The following is a 22,577-nucleotide window of genomic DNA, read 5'->3' on the forward strand; positions in this document are numbered from 1 at the left end:
GTGTTTGGGTAAAAATATTTTTCTAATTGTAATTAGGTAGGTATTTATTTAACGTTAAGACTTAGTTATTTTTGTTGGTGCCTATTGTAAATAAAAAAACATTTTTGTACCTATAAGTGTTTAATTTGATTTTACTAAGTCCTTTCTGCTTCACTAACGTAGTAAGTAAGACGTCCGCCTCCTATTCAAGAGGTCGGGGGTTCGATCCCGGGCACGCACCTCTAACTTTTCAGAGTTATATATGCGTGTAAGCACTCAAATAATCACTTGCTTTAATAGCGAAGGAAAACATCGCGAGGAAACCTATTTGACGGAGAGATCTCCATACTGTTCTATTGGCGTCACTCAGAAAAGCAGGTATTATTTAAATATTTTTATCGGATTATTGGAATGTCCTCTCAAAACCAACACAAAAAACACAAGTTCAATGTGTACAGGTTATCCGAGAGTTTTAATCTAAAAAAACTAATGCCAAAATAAATTATTTAGTTAGAGCGTGATTGCTATCACAACATCTAATTATCCAGTTCACAATCTAAATACCGAAAATATGCGATATCGCTCCGAATCTCAGAAGGAGACTAAACTAAAACCTTCGAAACACCCGTATTTATGCAAGTTCAATCTTGTTGGCCGCCTAGCAACAGATTGTATGACATCGAATGAGCCAAATATCGATTTTATCAAACTACCTTCATCAGCTAAATTAATAATTTTATATTATTTTTGACAACTCAAATCAACTTTTTAAAAATAACCTTACTGTTCTCAAGACTCAAAGGTGTGTGAAGTCTGCCAATCCGCATTTGGCCAGATCTTAGAATGCTACTGATAATTTCTTGACAGCCCAACCCAAATAGCTTTTTCTTGGTCCGCCTTGAGACTCGAAATCAGCAGGGTGATTCGCTAACTCAGTGTCTAACCTAATCTAATTGAATGATAACCACCGAGCTCATTTGACATTGGTCGGTTCTAAGTTGCTTCTTCAACGGACTACGGAGGAGCTGTGAAAAGCTAGTAGACAGACAGACACACTTGCATTTACAAAAAATATATAAGTGCAGGATTGCCATTTCGGCTTGTTTGCTAACCTTTTACAGATGGTGACCTATGCCATTTACACCAAAACTGGACAGATAAAATTCATAATTTGTAAGATAAATAATAATTACAATCAAATGGTTACGTAGTGGTAGGCATCGGTAGGTATCCGTATAATATAACCGTCAGTTAGTACCCGACTGGCCGTCATGTTGTGATGACGCGTACTTTACTTTCTAAAACACCCAATACGAACATTCAACACTCAATACAGTTTTTTGAGTGATTCTGGAGGAATTTCTGTGAAAATGTTGGTGGTTTTGGCGTTGGCGGTAGTTGGCGCGATCGTGGTGGCCGTTTTCTTGATAGACACTCTCTGGAGCGTGTTGGAATTGATAACCTCGTTCCTCATGCCATACTTCATGCCCGCGGAAGTGTTACCCTTGTCGAAGAGATTTGGACCTTGGGCTGGTAAGTTTTATCATTTAGGTCCACTTGCACGAAACTTTATAGTCTAGTTTGGTTAAGTTTTGTGATACTGCCCCTTTTGGACACACTTCTTCCCGGGTGAACAAAAAAAGGATACAAATACTTGGGTTGAAGTAGGTATACTTAATAATTATTTTAAACATCAGTGTTTTAAGTCTAGGTACCTACTTGCACGAAATTAAATCATCTAATTTGGTTAAATTTTGTAATTTTGGGCCTGCTTCTTCCCGGGTGGATAAAAAAGGGCACAAAATTTTAAATTTTAGGCCCTTAAGCACCAAACTGCTTAGGTAGTCTAGTTTTCCGTTTTTTGTCATACCCCTGCCCCTTTTAAATAATCTTCTTCCAGGGTGAACAAAAAAGGACACATTTTTAAACGGATTGAAATCAAAGACATGTGATATTGTATACTTATCAATACTGTTATACATAACTTTAGGGTCACTTGCACCAAATTGTATCAGAGTCTAGTTAGGTTAAATTTTGACCATTTTTGACAATCTTCTTCCAGGGTGGATAAAACGGATACAAAATTTTACACAGGATGACTTGAAGCGTGGGTTGAAGCATGTAGTTCTTAGTTGTAGATTTGTTTAGGTTCACTTGATCTAGAGCGTTCACCTTTGTGTCCTTTGACCTGACACATATACTGTTACTATGTACCACTATCACACTAATATTGTAAAGGCGAAAGTTTGTATGCGTGTGTGTATGTTTGTTACTCCTTCACGCAAAAACTACTGAACGGATTGGGCTGAAATTTAGAATGGAGATAGATTATACCCTGGATTAGCACATAGGCTACTTTTTATCCCGGAAAATCAAAGAGTTCCCACGGGAATTTTAAAAACCTACATCCACGCGAACGAAGTCGCGGGTATCAGCTAGTACAATAATATTTAGAGCCTCAATAGCTCAACCGGTAAAGGAGTGGACTGAAAACCGAAAGGTCGGCGGTTCAAACCCCGCCCGTTGCACTATTGTCGTACCTACTCCTAGCACAAGCCTGACGCTTAGTTGGAGAGGAAAGGGGAATATTAGTCATTTAACATGCCTAATATTCTTTAAAAAAAATATATAAGAGCCTTTTAACTTCTGAGTAATAGGCATACCTATCGTAAAAGTGCAATGCTTTACTTGATTGCAAGGCTGGTTGCTAAAGCAGAGAATGTTTTTGTTTAGTGAAAAAAGAAAAAGTAGCACATGTGTTACCCGCCTACTTAGTTAATACGCAAGTGCCGATTAAATTATACCTAAATTATGAAAATTAATGTAATATCATATATTAAATATTATAACTATAATATATTTAAACAGGTATTTTGTTTGAAGATATTTATGTTTTATTATTATAATAATTATCGACATAATTTATTGATCACTATCATCCAATCGTGAATCGCCGGCCTTCTGAGAACTGAATAAAAAGGGTCTCCCCTCAGAATGAAAAAATATAGTGCACCACTCAGGTCAAGTACGGATTAGCAGGTTTCACACACCTTTGAGAATATTAAATTATATCTAGTGATAAGGTCGCCCTTTGTTTTAAGCGTATCCTGTATTTTTTTTTGTAATACTTACTTATACTTATTATTATTATAAAGATGTCTAAATAAATAAATTTTTAAGAACTCAGGTAACTACCTATATCAGGTATGTGAATTTCTCCACGATATTTTCCTTCACCGTTAAAGCAAAATTTACTTAATTAGTTAAAACGCAGTAAAAAAAAAATAGAGGTGTCGAGAGAGATCAAACCCTGGACCTCCGGTTTCGTATCCGAAGGGAGCTAACGAGACCCTATTACTAAGCCTCTGTTGTCCGTCCGTCTGTTTGTCTGTCTGTCTGAGTTTATGAACTTAGATATAGTAATTCCTATTTCCTAGGTACTCGCGTAATGTGGGTATACTAAAAGCTGCTAAGGCCTAAAAAAACCGTAAATAAGGCTTTTAGAATGATATGTCACACAGAATTGCTATTATATGAGCACTAGCATTGCATGGTTATTGCTTATTGTTCTTGATCGAAGTAATTGTACATATATAGACTCGAATGTGACTCAAGTGAAGGTCATTTAAATATTAGTTGACTAAGTGTTAAGCACATATTGTAAACGGGTTCTTAAGTGGAAACTGGTAAGGCAACTGAGGCCTAGTTGTACGACGAGTGGTTAAAGTTACATTATGGTCACGGTTAAACTTTGATGGTTAATAAAACAAATTCAGTTACACAAGTCCGGATTTCTTAACTTATAGAAACAAATACCTGTAACTTTAATCACGGAAGTATCAATAGATATTGTCTTGCAACTAACTTTGCTTGTTATTGGTGGTCAAGGTTTAATGGTAAAACCGGACCATTCTAAAGAATTTCTTTTAATATTGCAAAAAGAGTAGACTTGCAACGAATATTCGGTTACTATTCGGTATTCGGCCTATTCGGCTGCTTTTATTATATTCGGCCGAATACGGAATATCTACATATTATTCGGCCGAATACCGAATATCTACATATTATTCGGCCGAATACCGAATACTTAAATAATATAATATTTTGTCGTAGAGAAATAATTGGTAAAATGAAAAATTAAAATCGATTGATTACGTATAAGTATATTCATATTTTCATTTCTGTTATATTCATTTAAGTAGTCATTGTTGCATAACACAGGTACATAATCATCTTCTGAATTGGAAAAATGGAGGATTCTATGTATTTGAATTATTGTGGTAATCAAAATTTAGAAGGGTAAGGTTCTCATTTCTTTTATAATCATTTATTAAGTAGTCATTGGTACATAAAACAGGTACATAATTTAATCATTTTTTGTATTAAACAAGTTAAGAATTTTTCTATGCATTTGAATTATTTTCATAATCAAAATTTAGAAGGGGAAGGTTATGGTGCAGAAAGACTAACTTTTCTGCATTTTTAGGAAGTAGTTTACTTCTTTTTTTCTCGTAGACCATCCCAACTTCAGAGCGATGAGTACATTAGAACAAAGCAAAGGAGCGCGAAACAATAGTTTTTGGCGCTAAAATCCGGCCGAATACTTTTGCCGAATATTCGGCTATTCGGTCAGGGGCCTCGCCGAATATTCGGTATTCGGTATACTGCCGAATATACTATTCGTTGCAAGTCTAAAAAAGAGTGAATTAATCGCTGAAATACTTAGGTAGGACTTGTGGTACTACAAATACCCAACTTACTTACCCAATTAATTTTAATCTATCCTAATATTATAAAGAGGAAACATTTGTTTGTATTGAATAGGCTCAAAAACTACTGGACCGATTTCAAAATTTCTTTTACCATTACTTAGAGGGATTCTTTTGAATCCGTATAGGCTATATTTTATCCCGGAAAATAGAAAAAATAAATGTCCACCCGTGCGAAGCCGGGGCGGGTCGCTAGTCCATTATATATCACTGAAAACGCGCGAGTAGGTATTTTATCTACGGGTCGGCGGTGTATGGTGGCTCGTTTAGATTTCATCCCTGGTATACCTACTTACTGGCGATATAATGAGAAACCAGCCCGGCTAGCATGGGCAGTAGATAAAAATTATATCCCCGATTATATCCACTGATTTGTATGACATCAGTGGATATAATCGGGGGATATAATTTTTATCTACTGCCCATGCTAGCCGGGCAGTGGTGATATATCCTAGTGGTTAAAATTTCCCAGATTATCCAATGGCATTTAGAATAAGGAATTTCAAACTATAATTCTCTTATTAGGGTTCCATACCCCAAGGATTAAAGACTCCACTGTCCGTGCGTCCGTCTGTCTGTCAGCGGGCTGTACCTCGTGAACCGTAATAGGTAGAGTTGAAATTTTCAGAGAATGTGTATTAATTCTATTGCCGCTATAACAACAAATACTTACTAAAATTTTCTTACTTAATAAAAAGTGTTATTTCATGTACGATACGGAACCATTCCTGTGCGAGTCTGAGTCGCACTTAACCGAATTTTTACTATTTACGCCTGGGAACATAGTATAGCCATAATATTATGTAGGTATGTCTAATACGTGTACCTTTATGTGTATGTGCATTTACAATAGCTTCTACAATGTGCATAATATTATATTATAATCTAATAGTAAGTTAATTATCCATAAACTTATAACAATCTGTTTTTAACGATTTTTTATAATAGATACTCAGTTTATACCTACGACTATTACGTGCAACAACGTATGTTTCAGATTGCGAAAGAAAACCATTACCTGTAAAACTTGATTACAGTAGATAGATTACAATGTGGTCGTTGATTACCCACAGATAAAATTGAAAGTATCTAGGTAATCCAGGTAAAATATAACATTTACTCTTAATGACAAAAATGAGTACCGTAAAACGGGGCTACTTTGACTTCCAGGGTTACTTTGACAGATTTTGGGGCTACTTTGACAGAGCGCCAAAATCGGTTTTTACTTGTGCTCAGCAAGTGCGCGTGACCTCGAGTAATATTGCGTGAGGCGCGGGGTGTGGGGAACGCGTCATAGCGCGCCCGCCGACTAGTCCGAACAGGTTCGTCGCTTGAGTTTGTTGTGTTGTGTGGTGGTGCAAAAATACGAAAAAATCTTTACTTTTCGGTAAGTTTATTGTATTGTTTACTTAAATAAAACTACAATTGTGAGTATTCGTGATTAAATTGGTGTAAAATAAGGATTTTTATTTGTTTTAGGTTACCTTTGTATTTGTTTGTATTTACAAATGAACTACAATGGTCAGAGAGTATAAAAGAAAACTGGGTGCCCGGAGTTACAAAAATTACAGCGATGAAACCCTTGCAAAAGCCGTTGCTGAAGTGAGGGCAGGTCTTCTTACCCAGAGTGCGGCTGCCAAGAAGTATAAAATAAATAGAACAACTATTCTAAACAAAATTCACCACCAACATGAACTAAAGCCGGGTCATCCAACTGTTTTGACTCCTGAAACTGAAAAACTAATAGCCGATACCTTGAAAATATTAACAGATTGGGGTGTTCCTTTTACTAAACGCGATATCCAAATTATTGTTCAGATGTTGGTCACCAGGGAAGGTAGGGTTATAAAACAATGGAAAGACAACTCACCGGGGCCGGACTTTGTGACCGACTTTGCAGCGCGAAACAACCTTACTCAGAGACTGGCCACAAATATCAAACCTGCTAGGGCATCAGTGGGTCCTAATGAGATAAAAGAATTTTTTGAAAATGTGAGACCAGCTCTGGAGGAGACACGTCCAGGTCTTATTTACAATTATGATGAGACGAACGTGACTGATGACCCGGGGGCAATAAAAGTTTTAGTCCCTCGAGGTCACAGACGTGTCGAACGAGTCCAGGAGCATTCCAAATCATCGGTCAGCATCATGTTTTGTGGCACAGCAGACGGAAAAATGATTCCTCCTATGGTTGTCTACAAATCAAAGCACCTGTACGAGAACTGGACAATGGGAGGCCCACTAGGAACAATTTACAGAAATAGTCATAGCGGTTGGTTTGACATGAACCTCTTCGAGGTATGGTTCTTCAAGTTGTTGTTGCCGAGCATCCAGGAAGAAAGAATTGGAAATGAAAAAGCAGTTGTCATAGGTGATAATTTAGCTTCGCACTTCTCACCTGAAGTCGTTCAGGCAGCAATACAAAATAACATTCATTTTACGACTTTAACACCAAACTCGACGCACATAATGCAACCCCTCGATGTGGGTATATATGGTCCTTTAAAAAGACAATGGAGAAAGATTTTGGATACTTGGAGAAAGGAATCGAGAATACGGGGCATCATTCCAAAGCCACAATTTCCCATGTTACTGAAGAGACTGATGGATGCAATGGCTCCCAATTTGATGAAAAATTTGCAGAGCTCCTTCAGAACTACGGGATTTTACCCTTTCGACCCTCAAGTTGTTTTACAAAAGCTCCCAGGTGAACGCGAACAAGAAACAGGACGTATCCTAGATAGCTGTCTGCTGGAGTTTTTAAAAGAGACGAGGGGTTACAATACTGAAAGAATTCGTCACAGAAGAGGGAGGAAAGTCGTTAATAAGCCAGGAGCACAAATATTGGTTACGAGCCAAAGAGATAATGCAGAAGAAGATGCCCCAGAAATAGATGTCCCACCCACCATCGACGATATTCCAGAAATCGATTCCCCACCTATGCCAGAAGTCAGTTCGCCAAGCACCTTCAATAACTCTCCAAAATCGATTTCTATTTTAGATTTTCCAACTATGGATGACTCTCCTGAAATAGAAGAAAATGTCTCAGCTTTCGAGAATAATCAACCTTCTACCTCTGGACTGCTTACAAAGAACCAGACTGATTCCGACGAAGATGTGCCTCTGAGTTGTTTGGTTCGCAAGAAGGAAATCAAAAACAGGAAAAAGGACAAGAAGAAGAATAAGAAGGAGTCCAATTTATGTTATATCTGTAGGTGCGACTATAGGTTCTACCGTCATTCTGTTGACTGGATATGCTGCATTACCTGTAAAAACTGGGTGTGTGGGATGTGCAATAAGGGCTCAAACAATCCGTCATACGAATGTGTCGTGTGTGAGGATGACTCTGACTAATTGTTTCTTGCCTTATAATATTGCCAAAATTGATTGTTACCTTGTCTTGTTTTTAAATTGATCTCAATTATATTAATTATTACTTAAGAGACTGATTAAGTGCCATTATTGAATTAATAAAGAATAATTTAATTATTACTTAAGAGACTGATTAAGTGTCATTATTGCGTTAATAAAGAATAATCCATGTAGTTTTCAATAAAATAATAGTTTTTTTGGTCAAAATGATGTCAAAGTAACCCGTGCTTTGACTATCTTTGACTTCAGTTGCATTTCAATGCCCTGTCAAAGAAACCCCACTTCTGGGGTTACTTTGACATTTAATAAATTAAAAAAAGTAGGGAGTTAAGGGGGGGGGGGGGGTTAAATTTGCCATAGATCTGATAACCAAAGGACACATTGTTCTGTTGGCGTAAAAAAAAGTGAAATTCGAGCCGTAAAAAAAAAGTTACAATCCAAAAACCTCCAAAACCTGTTCAAAGTAGCCCCGTTTTACGGTATCTGATGTAAGTTTTGATCAGCCAAGGCATCTAAAATCGATTTACCGTTTCACAAGATAGTGATTACCTACCTATATTCTTACTGACAAATTAAAGGATCATTTACCATCTATACCTACTCACGTATTTATTATCATCGGTGGTCCTGTTTCATAATTCATAGGCCCCCCCGGCTGAGTTTGTTGTGGGCTCTTCTCAGACTTGGGCGCGTTTGAAACCCTAGTAGCTTAAGTTTTTAATTAATGATCACCATATCTATATATCGTTCAAATATATCGTTCAAATATAACAATTCCGACCATCAAAAGGAGTACAATAGTGCCTACCTTTTGTTAAGTATTAAATTATTATAAGTGGTTATATTATATTGTGCTGTACATTATATTATGGGAAGACACTGCCTCCTGAAATACAGTTTTCACTTTATCAGGAGGCAGAGCCTCACACCAAAGTCTGTAAATAATGTTCTACTAAGATAATAAAGATTTATTTATTTACTAGCTGATGCCCGCAGCTTCGCCCGCGTGGATTGGTCAGATCCCCTGCAGCATCAGGATTGAGGAGTTGGACTCCAAATTTTTTATGAAACAATATCGCAAAGTTCCTCTATCGATTAAAAAAGAAATGACGCAAATCGGTTCAGAAATCTCGGAGATTTCGGTGTACATAGGTAGAAAAACACAACTCCCTTTTTGAAAGTCGGTTAAAAAAGTAGCCTATGTTACTCCCTGGTCAATTCTCTACTTGTCTGTGAAAAACCCGTCAAAATCGGTTCAGCCGTTCCCAAGATTAGCCTTTTCAAACAGACAGACAGACAGACAGACAAAAATTTTAAAAACGTGTGATTCGGTTATAGTATCGTTCAAATAACCATATGACCTTAATATGCGGTAGTTATTTCGAAATTACAGACAGACACTCCAATTTTATTTATTAGTATAGATTTACCTACTTTGAATAAATGATTTTGATTTTGTCTTTGACTTAAGGACTCGGCCAGCTGCGCGTCGCGTTTGAGTCCGTATTGCAATACGTATTGCACTTGCGGAAAAAATCCGTGATTTGATACCCACGCGGAATTAAATTCACGCAAATATTATCAGTATGGAGTTGTATGCTTGTATGGCGCTATAGATGAAATTCCGTACGCGGATATTAATCGCGCGAATTTTCGCGAGAGTAAAAATCGCTGTGTTAGTCAGTTAGTTTATCTTTTTGTACGTGTTTAATACATATTGTAGGTAGATAATATTACTATGGTAAGTATATAGTATGATTATGTTTCCATTCCAATCATTTCGAATTGTGGTTTGCAATGTGGTAGGATTTGATGTGGAATCTAGGTTAGCTCCTACCCATATTTAAAGACTAGCTGTACCCGCGACTTCGTTCGCGTGGAATAGTGACTTTTCGCGCCTTATATAGCCACGGACGCTCAGGCGCGAGGCGCCGTGATTCTTTAAATTGACATAACTTTTTTATTTATGAACCGATTGACATGAAATAAACACTAAATCCTAAGTGAAGCTTACTAAAATATATTAGTGAAAACCGTATCTAAATCGAATAAGCCGTTTCTGATATTAGCGTGCACAAACACACAGACAAACAGACCAACAGACAAACAGACAAACAGACAAAAAAAAAATATTATTACAATTTCGAGTTCGGCATCGATATAATAACAACCCCTGCTACTTTTTTTTATATATTTCCATTGTACAGACACCACTTTTCTACAATTTTATTATATGTATATAGATAACATAATCAACCGCAAAATAGGTTGGGTATCCTTGATGACAAAAGATACGCAACTAACTGTAAAGTGAATGAAGTTTGATATTGTAATAATAAATTCGCCTTCACAGTTTTGTTAGTTTCGATTTGCGTCATAATTATAATTGAAACGAATTGCTAATTGCCGATTTATAGAAAACGTAGCTTTGGAAATTGCTGTTTTGTTTTGCGTAATAATAAGTAGTTACTAGTAATGCTAGCAAGTAGCATGCTAAAACATACCTAAGTAACTTTGTGATGAACTGTTGCGGAAGTGTAACTGTTTCGTTTAACCGATATTGACGAATTTTGATCAAGATGTAATTCCTTGGGATGTAAACTATATTTACATCCCAAGGAAAGACATCATAGGCTTTTGTTTCGGAAATCAAAAAGTTCCCACGTTGAAAAAAATGCCTAAGTAAAAACCACAAGCTTATAAAAAGTAATCAAGTTTTGGAGGTGCTGGGATTTGAACCCAGGACTTTCAGCGAAGCAGACACTCTACCACTGAGTTACACCCCCGATGAGGAAAGTGTCGAAATTACTGAGCGTACTTTACAAATCGTATTCGTCCTGTACTACATTTTCACAAGTGTAAATAAAAAATTTATAACACCCCCGACAAGTGAAGGTTACAGTAACTAGAAAAAAGCTGATAACTTTCAAACGGCTGAACCGATTTTCTTGGATGATAGCTAAGAACACTCTCGATCAAGCCACTTTTCAAACAAAAAAAAAAAGTAAATTAATATCGGTTCATTCGTTTAGGCGCTACGATGCCACAGACAGATACACAGATACACAGATACACACGTCAAACTTATAACACCCCTCTTTTTGGGTCGGGGGTTAAAAATTGTTAGGTAGGTACCAGATACCAGCTGTCACACCACTTTCCTCTTCAATCTTATTCTAGGATATGGAACATTGATTAGACTAAAATAAAATCGAGAGGCGTAGCGTAACCTGAGTAGATAAATATTGCAAATTATGAATTTCTAAATTGCCCTTACGGGGAACCTTTTTTTTAAAAAAAGAATATTAGCCATGCTAATCATGACTAATACTCCCCTTTCCCCTCAAATTAAGCGTAAAGCTTGTGCCAGGAGTGGGTACGACAAAAGTGCAACGGGTGGGGTTTGAACCGCCGACCTTTCGGAATGCAGTCCGCTCCTCAACCGTTGAGCTATCGAGGCTCTAAAATATACTTACCATAACGCTCACCAATGCGCCATGAAGGGAGGTCATTAAAAGTTACGCCACTCAAGTATGTTGGTAGAGTCATCATCTCTAGCGACTTGAGAGAACTGTTGCCTCGTCTTCTGTTACGCAACCAAATACCGCTTGATGGTTCGGCGCTGTGAAAATGTACCTACTGTAGTAATAAATAATGTGATGTTTTGTATAGCGTTAGTTTATGGGGCTTAGAATTCATTATTAAAGACAAAACCGGTCAAGTGAGAGTCAGACTCGCGCACTGAGGGTTCCGTACTCGGATATTTTTTCCAACATTTTGCAAGATAAATCAAAGACTACATAAAAACAAATAAAAATCTGTTTTAAGATGTACAGGCAAAGCCCTTTCATATGGTACCACACTTGGTATAATTATCTTATTTTTTAAATTGAAACATATTTTAATTTTTTTTTTTATGATGTAACCACAAATTCGCGATTTTCAGATTTATTCCTGTACTTATACTATAAGACCTACGTACCTACCAAACATGATTCTAGGTCAATGGGAAGTACCCTATAGGTTTCTTGACAGACACGACGGACGGACGGACGAACAGACAGACAGACAGAGAGACAACAAAGTGATCCTATAAGGGTTCCGTTTTTCCTTTTGTAGTACTACGGACCCCTAAAAATTAAATAAAAATCATGATTTTGCTTTATTTAACATGAAAATACTTTCCGCGGAAAATATTTTAGCAGCATTAGAAATGCTGCTAATTACCTACTTATTGTGTAGGTAATTATCAGGCTCACCACACACTGGCTTCTAATTTCCATCGCGGAACTAATAAGTAATTATTGCTTTATTCGATTTCTTATAATCTATATTACGCTCCGTTGTTTCATTGAGCCAATGATGTTAGAATAATATTCTAATATCATTGCATTGAGCCTAAAAATTAATTCCAAATCGTTCACCTTTAAAAATTAGACTTTAAAATTGCATATTATGCAAAATACATAATTCAAAAAGAATAAACCGGTTAGGATAACCCTGAAATTGTTTTGATTCGATTAAGTAAGTAGTGTAAGACATTTTTACGCAGTAAGTAGGTCTAGGCACCTACTGCGTAAAAATCTCCTACACTTCATTACATTCAAATAACGGCCGAGGTCAATTATATCTTAAGTGGCTTATCAGGTTTAGTGGATAGTTAAACGAGTGAAAGCCACATGATGCACCCAAAATAGATAGGTATAACCTATTTGTATATGTAAATACCTAGTATACTATACCTACCTCCTAGCTTTTTTCCGCGCCTCCATCCGCGTGATTATAATTTATAGCCTACTAGGCTATAAATTAAGTATAATCAGACACATTATGTATCTACGAATGCTATAGACCCTATAGCATTCGAAGATAATGTCTAAAAGAATTTTCAGAATAGGATCATTCACTGGTACTTTCAAAATCTTGCTTCAAAAAAAATGGTTATAAATAGGGTGACCACCTGCCACTTCTTGATTTACGGCGTAAATCAAGAAGTGGCAGGTGGTTTACGGGCTACCAGCATGAAAAATACGGGTTTTAGATCTTTTTACAGGAGACAAGTGTTTTACATAGATATTTTTTTTAATATTTACTGTTTACAGAAACAGCTTCTAAAAGCTCTTCATCTTGTGAAACAAATGTATAAACATTTTTGCATACACTTGTAATTCCGCCTTCACAGTATCAATATTGAGTCGGTTTCGGCTACGCGGGAATTTGATCTCGCATTGCCGCACAAAGAAAATAATTATTATTTCTTCTGGAGAAAACGTCAGCCAGATTTACATTCTTTTACAAAGAAAAAATACATTCACCAAATGAAAATACTCAACTTCAAATTAGCAATCATGCCCATCGCTAGTAGGTACATATTGTCTTTAACTCGTCTCCAATGTCTCCCAAGGCCTTCCAGCGCGCATCGAAGGCATCGTCGTCGGCTGCGCAAGCGCAACTGTTTGTCGCAACGTGACATTTGGCTGTTGCGAAACTGCATTTTCGATCCCACGGAGCCATTTTCGCTTTCCAAAACTGGGTTATGGTCAATGGGTTACTTTTACCAGTTCCGAACTGCGTCAGAAAGCCTCCAAAAATCGAACTTTCCACATAATAGGTATATTTTTTTAAATTTCCATGACAAGATAACCTTTGACTGACATCTCACCTGGTGGCAAGTGAGATGCCACCAAATTGATATTAATCAGCTATTTGAATCAATGTTACAAAAAAAAAAACATTTTGTCGCACAGTGTATTAGCCAAAGAAAAGTTAGAGGCCCTCAGGCCCACATCATTGACCCTCTGGATGAACCCCCGAATAGGGGGGGTATTTTACTAGATAATCAATTTACCAATGCTTAATTTTCCAGTGGTAACCGGCAGCACAGACGGTATTGGCAAGCAATACGCGCTGGAGCTGGCGCAGAGAGGCATCAACGTGGTGCTGGTCAGCAGAAACCCTGACAAGTTGAAGAGCGTCGCTGAGGAGATTGGTTGGTATATATCTGATAACTATTGGAGGTTTCCCCTACGCATGCTACTGAACGAACTCGCCGGTACAGGTAACTGATAATATTATTTATCTACCTGAGCTCATTTTTAGGGTTCCGTAAAAGAAAAAAGGAACCCTTATAGGATCACTTCTTACCTGTCGTGTCTATTAATTCGGGGGAACGAAAACCTATATGGTATTTACCTACTTCCCGTTGGCCTAGAATAGTGAAAATTGCGACGTTCATGAAATTCAGTGACGGAAAACATCGGCCAAACCCTTCTCATTCTGAGAGCAGACCCGTACCTACTCAGAAGTGAGCCGGCAATGGGTTGATGCTGTTGTTGATAAGTTGTTGTCCAAAAAGAAACATTATCCATACTTACTTAATATTATAATTAAAGTGAAAGTGTGTCTGTCTGTCTGTCTGCTACCTTTTCACGGCCCAACAGCTTAACCGATTCTGACGAAATTTGGTACAGGGTCAGCTTATATCCCGGGGTCGGACATAGGCAACTTTTTGTCCAGAAAAATTGGACAGTTTCCACGGGATCTTTAAAAACCTAAATCCACGCGAAGTCACGGGCATCCTCTAGTGTAATGATACAATACAAGCCAAACAAAAAAATCAACCATAAGAAATTATAAGATTATAGCATAATAAGTAGGTATGTTTGTTAAATTGATAAATAAGGTCTTTGTCCTTGAATTGCAACGAAAAAGTTACACGCCTCGGTGATTTTGTTTTTACACAGAAATAGTTATAATAATATACATAATAAATAATAGTCATGATATAATTTTATACTACTAAGTACCAGTATGTATTTTATTGCCGGAAAATTAAAAAATCGGTCAAGTGCGCACAGCATTCAGTATTTTTTTTCCTCTGAACTTTTTGAAATTGAGCATTATCTGAAATAACTATTAGGGTATATATTTATTTATTATAGTTAGTCTAGATTAACAGCGTGGATTTGGATTTGCAGCTTCCTCCAGAAATGCGCGGGACTGCAATCACTTTTATTCTACTTGCAAATTGCAATCGCGTAATTTTTGCAAAGAGCAACCGCCGAGTTTATTACTGGTTCTTCTCGGTAGTAAGGGTAATCCAAACCAGGTGGTAGACAAGTTGACGATTGAAAAGTACTTGGAAAAGTTTATTTGAATTTTGAATAAAAATATTTCTATTCTACTATTCTATTCTATTGTGTTCCAGAAAAACTTCACAGCGTGAAGACGAAGACGATCGTTGCGGATTTCGCGAAGGGGCCCGAAGTGTACCAGCACATTGAGAATGAACTCAAAGATATCCCCATAGGCATTCTAGGTATAAACACCATGATTGTTAAATAGCCATAATCCATACTTATAATATTATAAATGCGAAAGTGTGTCTGTCTGTCTGCTACCTTTTCACGGCCCAACAGTTTAACCGATTCTGACGAAATGTGGTATAGAGTTAGCTTATATCCCGGGGAAGGACATAGGCCACTTTTTTGTCCCGGAAAATCAAAAAGTTCCCACGGGAATCCTAAAGACCCATCCGTTTAACCAATTTGTATGTTTGGTACCGAGCGAGGTAGCTTGCGTCCCTGTAGTTAACATAGGCAACTTTTTATCCCAGAAAATCAAACAGTTCCCACGGGATCTTTAAAAACCTTAATCCACGCGGACGAAGTCGCGTGCATCCTCTAGTACCTAATACTTGCTTCCCACGGTGCGTGATATTGCGGACGGAGGCGGGCTAGCCCGCACCGACGCACCATGGGAAGGGTACCGTCAGTCGTAGCGCAGACACGTTCGTCGCCATGCGTCCGATCCGTCGTTTATTATGACTATGATCCGTGGTCGTTCAGCCGTGCGTGATAATCCGCAGAATCACGCACCGTGGTAAGTCGGTATAATATATTATTATCACCAATAAATTCTTACCGGTAACTCTTAAAATAATTAATCTAGCTTGAGATAATTTTAGATCTTACATAAAAACATGCACTTCTAATTAAGGTAATTCAAAAGTTAGGTAAGTAAGGTAGTTAAAAGAATATTACACATTATAATAAGATAAGTGTTTAATAATAGCTATTATTAAATACTTAATTGAATTATCTTAATTAAAAAGTGCACGTTTTCATGTATCTCCATATAGTTAAAGAAAAACAATTAAAATTAGTATGTAGGTAGGACCTAGGGTAATTGAAAATAATGAAAATACAAAAGTAAGTACCTAATAATTAAAATTAATTGAAAGGAATTTGGCAAACAAAATATTCACTTGTTCATCAAAAACATGTCTTTCGAAATACGAACGATAAAAACTGTGATGATACAAATCTTTACCTATAAAAATTAAATTAAAAATTTAAAAAACCCCCGACACATAAACCTCTAAAAAGTAAAAAAATAATAGGTAAGTATGTATGGGCCCTTTAAGAATAGTATAAATAGTAAAGTTTTTATCCAAGCGCTCGTTGCGCCAGGGGACCGCTACCTATCATAAACTATGAAAGTCATCTGTTGTAGAAAGAATAGTCTTTAGCGGTCCCCCGACGCAACGAACGCTTGGATAAAAACTTTACTATTTATACTATTCTTAAAGGGCCCATACATACTTACCTATTATTTTTTTACTTTTTAGAGGTTTATGTGTCGGGGGTTTTTTAAATTTTTAATTTAATTTTTATTTCACGCTTTTTAAACTTTTATTCATAAATTACCGTTTATTTGTGCCATTCTAAAACCCAATTTCTATAATAATATAAATCCAATAAGGCAGCTAATATCTCTTCAAAAGTAACATCAATGTTATGTTAATTATACGTTCCATGAAATATTTTTGACCGAACATCACTAAATCAAGAATTATCTGAATGACTCACATAGTTTAACACGACCAAAACGAAATATCTGTTTCTAGCATGTCGTTGCTTTAAAAATGTACCCATTTTACGTAGTCGTATAATAGTTCGCTTTTCAAGATATACCTACGATTAAATTGAAATCGACTTTCACCCGATGAAATAAGGAATAAAGTGGCTTGTATTTCATTTTGTTTGTTATTGCATGTAAAATTTTTTTTTTTTTCTTCTCTCGTCTGGCTTTACACTGATTAGCCAATGTCAAGTGTGTAGTTATTTAAACAAGTTAGGAAAACTATATGTATAAGTATGGACTTCGTCTGTGCTGGCGCCCGCCGACATACACGCGGCGCCCCTTTAGAGCGCTTCTCAGTCAGTTCCTCGGTCAGTTCCACCACCAATAAACACCAGCGGGACACAAAAACCGGCCACTTCTAACAAAAAAACACTCCAAAAAGTCACAACACGCGCGCCAACAAACGCCACCACAGACAAAGTCCTGTAAAATTTTTATTTGACATAACTTTCAAAAACCGGTCAAGTGCGAGTCTGCGTCACACATGAAGAGTTCCGTACAAGTTTTTTTTATGTAATGACAATTCAGTTGTCGGATTTTTCTGTTTACTTGGGCCACAGGAGTAGAGTGCTTGGGCTATAAGATATTGCTACCTGCCTTTCATGATTCTACGTAAACGAGAAGTACCCAATTTATAAGTTTTGATTCTCTTGAAAGATGACACACAGACAGACAACGAAGTGGTGAAGGAAAACACCGTCAGGAAACCTGCATGCTTAAGAGTTGGCCATAATGCTCCCTCAAAGGTGCGTGAGGTGTGCCAATACGTGCTTGGCCAGTGTGGTAGCTTCTCATTCTGAGAGGAGACTTGTGCTCAGTAGTAAGCCGGCGATGGGTTGATCCTGATGATGATGAATTTTTAACGTATTTTGTCAAAATAAATAAGCTGAGTTCAAGCAGATAAAATATAAAGAAGGTGCGCCTAATGCATCATCCAAACCTGCGCGACAAAGCGACTACGATGCGGGAACCTCAGCCACGGTAATTTTTTTCTACAGATACCTACTTAACCCTAAAAATAGTTTGACTATGGTTTGGGTTTGGGTTGATTGTTCGTGGCATCGATGTGTTCGTGGCCTTTGGTTGACTGTTGGATATTATAATTGAATTGATGTTTTCTCGTTTAACTGTGATTATATTTTATAAATTAGAAACTCCGCGCCCGCCTACGATCCAAAGTATCGGAGTTTACCAAAACATTATTTTCAAATAAATAATTATGTATCTAGGCAACGTCCATCTTGACAGCTTTTTTTTTTTTTTTTGTTGACGCTGGGGAATGCATTTACGCATCCCCCCCGGAGGGAGGGTATGTGGGACTCACCGGCCGAGAGGCGACCGGAATACCCACTAAACCCCAGCGGCGCTACTGCGCGTCGCCTGGCGACTGGGTCACGGGAACGGCCGAAGCAAACAACCGCGACCCAGCCAGCGACGTCTGCTAAGGCAGACCCTCCACCGGGGACCTGCTCGGTCCCCATCGACGCACCTCCGGGACGCACCAACGAAGTGCGTCCCCCGACCTTGGGACGCGCACGTCACCCGCGTCCCATCCTCCGCTTCATCCACTGTGCCCTCTGCTAGTCAGAGGGACACGCGGAGAAACCTCCCCCCCTGCCAGGTCATTAGCCATAGCCAACAATATCTCCGAAGAGAAATTATTAGCCATGTTACCGGGGCGCACCGGCCCGAACACTGCTCTTCCCCTCGGACGCATCCAAAAGGGACCAGCAGCATCCAGGCACACTGGGAGGTTACCTGGCTGGCGCCCCATCTTGACAGCTTGACATTTGCCAATTGACATAATATTATGAACCTCTGTTACAATAGTGAAAGATCCCAGGGCCACCAGCCGTCACGTATTTTCTGACGAACGAAATGTGGACGATTGAGTAGTGTTAGTATGTACTAAGAACGCATGCCTACAGACCTGCTAGCTTGCTTAGACGGCCAATTTTCAGGTATCAGGTAATCAAGGTACATAAAAACATTACTTACCTCACGTGAATTCTCCAATTTTTTTAATTTTTAGCTGTTTTTTTTTAATATTAATAATTAATTGACATAAGTAAACTATAAGAGAGTGAGAGAGAAGTCAATATATCCTAATACATGTCTTACTCAGTCTCATGCGCGTAGATAATGATGCCCTCGCGCTCAAACCCACAGGCATTAAAATTGAATTTAGGGGATGATTGGCCCTCTGGATCGGTCTGTCTTCTTGTAAAAGGTTTTAAAATAGTTGTCTGGTGGACATATATAAAAATAGAGCATCAGAATTTACGTGCAGTTAAGTAATTACTTATTTTGGGAGCTTTAAAGCGTCTGCAAAGTAATACGGCCGACGCCGGAAGTGTCTGGGAGTATTGGCGACATATTTTTAAGGATATTGCCTAAAATATACGTAAAAATCAGTTTGGAGAATTTACGTGAGGTAAGTAATGGTTTTATGTACCTTGATTATCAGATACCTGAAAATTGGCCGTCTAAGCAAGCTAGCACGTAGGCTAGGCATGCTCTCTTAGTACTTACTAACACTACTCAATCGTACATATTTCCTGTGTCAGAAAATACGTAACCTCTGGTGGTCCTGGGATAAAAGTAATAAGAAAACCAGAAAAGAGCTGATAACTTCCAAACGGCTGAACCAATTTTTTTGGATTATAGCTAAGAACACTCTCGATCAAGCCACCTTTCAAACAAAAAAAACTAAATTAAAATCGGTCCATTCGTTTAGGCGCTACGAGGCCACAGACAGATACACAGATACACAGATACACAGATACACAGATACACAGATACACACGTCAAACTTATAACACCCCTCTTTTTGGGTCGGGGGTTAAAAACAAACGGTAACAAAAAACACACAAACACAAAACCTCTAACGCCAAACGTATATACATACTTTAAATTTCCGTTCCGTTGTTGATAAAAAAATTAAAGCCATAAAAAGTATGAATTTACTACCTTATATACCCGCGACTATTTTGAACGCTTTTTTAATGGACATGTATTCCCAAGTATCTATTCAACGCTTTTTTGACGCGTACAACGTTAATACTCGCCAACGCCGGGTTTTAACGCAACGCTTTTATAACGCTCGTGCGAATTAGGGCTAATACTATGACAAAGAATAAAATACAGGATAGATCGACCTTATCACTATAGTGATCTCTTCCACGCAACCCATACTTAAGAACTTACAGAACTTGCAACCTTTAACACCTTTTCCTTTTTATTATATTTAGATTTTTTGCAGTGAACAATGTCGGTAAGCAATACGAATACCCGATGCCGTTATGTGAGCTCTCCCCCGCGGTGGCGTGGGAGATCATCAACGTCAACGTAGGGGCTGTGACCTCCATGACGCGTATGGTGCTGCCTTCCATGGTGGCCAGAGGTCGAGGGGCTGTGGTCAACGTGTCTTCAGGGTCTGAGCTGCAGCCGCTGCCGCTGATGGCTGTATATGCTGCTACCAAGGTAATTCTATCCAATCTTGCCAGCAAAGAACTAAGAATAAGATGCAACTCTTTGAATGAAAAAAAAAAATCCAAAACTTATTAGACGAAGCAATGGGTCATGCAGACATACTTACTTACCTATCACTTTTTTTGCAACCTAAAGGTTTGGAAATTGGCGAGTCTACTTATTCTACTTCAAAAATATATAATGCGGCATTATATTTTTAAAGCAGCGTTTGCGTACAAGTTACAACTCAACTTGTACGCAAACCGATAGGCCCACAGGCTTGCAAAGTATGCAGTTTTGCAATGCAATATTTTCGAGCCCAAGGTTTTAATGAATTTTCACCGAAATCAAACCAACATGGTGTTATTTTGCACTTTGGTTACTCGCAGGCGCAGCCATCACAAAGCCACTTTACCATCGCTGTTGCTGATATCTTGCTCCTGGGAATTTTCAAGGCTTACCCCTAAGCCTAAGGAAGCCTTTAGCTTTTGCTCAACAGGGAATTTTTACCCGACTGCGTCAAAGCCAAAAGGAAGGGTTATGATTTTAGTAGTCTGTATGTAAATAAAATAAATAAATAAATAAAATGTATATTTGTGTGTATGTATGTGTGTATGTATGTGTGTATGCATGTGTGTATGTATGTCTGTATCCAGATTCTGTGTGTTCCACCGTAGCGCCTAAACTACAGGGCCGATTTTGATGAATGAGGTGTCAATTGATTTGTCGTAAAGGTCCGGGTGACATATAAGCTACATTTTGTACGAAAAAAATTGACCTAACGGATGTTACATGAAAAAAGTTTCTCTAAAATTTTTTGCTATAATTGTCAGATCCTCCTTTTCGCCATTCACCTCTGCTACACGACAGTATATAATTCTATAATCATGTTTACAGGTCTACGTCCGTAACTTCACGTTCGCAGTCCGCGAGGAGTACGCCCCTCAAGGGATCCACGTGCAGCACGTCTCGCCTCTGTTCGTGTCCACGAAGATGAACACCTTCTCGCAGAGGCTGCTGGACGGAAACCTGCTGGTTCCCGATGCGACCACGTACACGCGCAACGCGATTTGCACGCTCGGCAGGGTGCAAACTTCCACCGGGTACTGGCTACATGGAATACAGGTGGATATTCTATTATATGGAAAAATGTGCAAAAACAATTTTTTCAGATTTTATGGTCAGAATCAATAAATGGACAGAAAATAATATAGCTCATTTTACTATAGGTACCTATAATTGGTCTTCGTATTGATCAGTTCTACTGAAAATTAATCGCGACACGGTTAAGTTTTTGTTTTTTTTTTTCTTGCGGTCCGACACTGGGATGAATGATTGTCCGATACTATTTTCAAGTTATGACGTACAAACATACGAGTATTATCAAAATCAATGATTGTTGCGTTATGGGCTCAAAAACATTTTATGAATGTGTACAATAAGGGCCAAGTTTGGTATGAAAAAATACTTATTTTAGAAAAAGTGAAGGCCGATATTTTATAAACAAATCAGATATAAAAGGAGAAAATATTGTTAAACCACTGAATCCTAGGAGTTTGAGATTTTCCATGTAGGCTTTAAACGTAGATCCAAATGAAAGGGTTTTCAGAAGTCCACTAATTTCATAATCAAAGTAAGTATATCTAACGTTCTGTTTTTTTTTATTTCAGTATTTCTTCATAAAATTAGCACCTGAGTGGCTGAGAATAAAAATTGGCGCTCACATGAACCGAGGATTTCGAGAAGAACATATGCAGAAAGTTAAAATTAAGGCACAATGAGTAGACAATATATTAGCTAAACGCTTAGTACAAATTTGTTCAACTAGGTTTATTGATTTCTAGGTACTAATGATAGTTATGGTTGATATTAAAATGTAAATACATAGTAATTTTATAAATTTACAAATTATATTTGCCAGGCTTTTTTATGAAAAGTTTACAAGATTATGCTTATTTTATCTTAGTTGTCTTATTATTCCTGTACGTTCAGAATTTTTATGTCATTCTATTTATGCCTTGAACTAATTTCGTAAAGAAAAGTATGATTCCATGATTCCAT

General features: G+C 37.8%; 2 protein-coding genes across 2 annotated transcripts; both read left to right on the forward strand.

The window, feature by feature from the left end:
- The first annotated feature begins 1,226 nt into the window (after positions 1-1,226).
- Positions 1,227-22,355, forward strand: LOC123864796 (inactive hydroxysteroid dehydrogenase-like protein 1). The gene is made up of 6 exons (XM_045905481.1): positions 1,227-1,512; positions 13,987-14,109; positions 15,328-15,438; positions 20,308-20,528; positions 21,414-21,641; positions 22,187-22,355. Exons 1-6 carry the CDS (start codon positions 1,350-1,352, stop codon positions 22,295-22,297), a joined length of 957 nt encoding a protein of 318 aa, XP_045761437.1. The 5' UTR covers positions 1,227-1,349; the 3' UTR covers positions 22,298-22,355.
- On the forward strand, positions 5,893-8,597 carry LOC123864636. The gene is made up of 2 exons (XM_045905235.1): positions 5,893-6,135; positions 6,228-8,597. The coding sequence occupies exon 2, from the start codon at positions 6,267-6,269 to the stop codon at positions 8,100-8,102; it is 1,836 nt and encodes a 611-aa protein (XP_045761191.1). The 5' UTR covers positions 5,893-6,135; positions 6,228-6,266; the 3' UTR covers positions 8,103-8,597.
- Positions 22,356-22,577: the final 222 nt, after the last annotated feature.

The sequence above is a fragment of the Maniola jurtina genome, chromosome 1 (assembly GCF_905333055.1).
Source record: "Maniola jurtina chromosome 1, ilManJurt1.1, whole genome shotgun sequence".
Classification (NCBI taxonomy): domain Eukaryota; kingdom Metazoa; phylum Arthropoda; class Insecta; order Lepidoptera; family Nymphalidae; genus Maniola; species Maniola jurtina.

Excerpts from the sequence above, each read along its gene's own strand:
- LOC123864796 (XM_045905481.1), top strand. The coding sequence starts at position 1,350 with ATGTTGGTGGTTTTGGCGTTGGCGGTAGTTGGCGCGATCGTGGTGGCC. Across the intron at positions 14,110-15,327 it reads GAGCGTCGCTGAGGAGATTG|AAAAACTTCACAGCGTGAAG; the intron begins GTTGGTATATAT and ends ATTGTGTTCCAG. Across the intron at positions 21,642-22,186 it reads ACTGGCTACATGGAATACAG|TATTTCTTCATAAAATTAGC; the intron begins GTGGATATTCTA and ends TTTTTATTTCAG.
- LOC123864636 (XM_045905235.1), top strand. The coding sequence starts at position 6,267 with ATGGTCAGAGAGTATAAAAGAAAACTGGGTGCCCGGAGTTACAAAAAT.